Raw genomic sequence first — 1,354 nt, 5'->3', positions numbered from 1 at the left:
TATCACCATCACCATCATCGTCCTCCTCCTCCTCCTCCTCCTCCTCACCATCACCACCATCACTGTCACCATCGCCATCATCGTCGTCCTCCTCCTCCTCACCATCATCGTCCTCCTCATCCTCCTCCTCCTCACCATCACCACCATCACTGTCACCATCGCCATCATCGTCGTCCTCCTCCTCCTCACCATCATCGTCATCACTGTCACCATCACCATCATCGTCCTCCTCCTCCTCCTCCTCACCATCACCACCATCAATGTCACCATCGCCATCATCGTCGTCCTCCTCCTCCTCACCATCATCGTCCTCCTCCTCCTCCTCCTCCTCACCATCACCACCATCACTGTCACCATCGCCATCATCGTCGTCCTCCTCCTCCTCACCATCATCGTCCTCCTCCTCCTCCTCCTCCTCACCATCACCACCATCACTGTCACCATCGCCATCATCGTCGTCCTCCTCCTCCTCACCATCATCGTCATCACTGTCACCATCACCATCACCGTCCTCCTCCTCCTCCTCACCATCACCATCACCACCATCACTGTCACCATCGCCATCATCGTCGTCCTCCTCCTCCTCACCATCATCGTCCTCCTCCTCCTCCTCCTCCTCCTCACCATCACCACCATCAATGTCACCATCGCCATCATCGTCGTCCTCCTCCTCCTCACCATCATCGTCCTCCTCCTCCTCCTCCTCCTCCTCACCATCACCACCATCACTGTCACCATCGCCATCATCGTCGTCCTCCTCCTCCTCACCATCATCGTCATCACTGTCACCATCACCATCATCGTCCTCCTCCTCCTCCTCATCCTCACCATCACCACCATCACTGTCACCATCGCCATCATCGTCGTCCTCCTCCTCCTCACCATCATCGTCCTCCTCCTCCTCCTCATCCTCACCATCACCACCATCACTGTCACCATCGCCATCATCGTCGTCCTCCTCCTCCTCACCATCATCGTCCTCCTCCTCCTCCTCCTCCTCACCATCACCACCATCACTGTCACCATCGCCATCATCGTCGTCCTCCTCCTCCTCACCATCATCGTCATCACTGTCACCATCACCATCACCGTCCTCCTCCTCCTCCTCACCATCACCATCACCACCATCACTGTCACCATCGCCATCATCGTCGTCCTCCTCCTCCTCACCATCATCGTCCTCCTCCTCCTCCTCCTCCTCACCATCACCACCATCAATGTCACCATCGCCATCATCGTCGTCCTCCTCCTCCTCACCATCATCGTCCTCCTCCTCCTCCTCCTCCTCACCATCACCACCATCACTGTCACCATCGCCATCATCGTCGTCCTCCTCCTCCTCACCATCATCGTC

General features: G+C 57.2%; 1 protein-coding gene across 1 annotated transcript; it reads left to right on the top strand.

Annotated features, from left to right (window-relative positions):
- Nucleotides 1-32: 32 nt before the first annotated feature.
- On the top strand, nt 33-776 carry LOC125031222 (uncharacterized protein DDB_G0271670-like; the record flags this gene model as incomplete). Its single annotated transcript, XM_047621856.1, has 1 exon — nt 33-776. A coding segment is annotated over one exon (744 nt), but the record flags the coding sequence as incomplete, so codon positions are not given.
- Nucleotides 777-1,354: the final 578 nt, after the last annotated feature.

This window comes from Penaeus chinensis, chromosome 2 (assembly GCF_019202785.1).
Source record: "Penaeus chinensis breed Huanghai No. 1 chromosome 2, ASM1920278v2, whole genome shotgun sequence".
In the NCBI taxonomy this organism is placed as follows: domain Eukaryota; kingdom Metazoa; phylum Arthropoda; class Malacostraca; order Decapoda; family Penaeidae; genus Penaeus; species Penaeus chinensis.
This window is presented reverse-complemented; position numbering and strand designations above follow the sequence as displayed.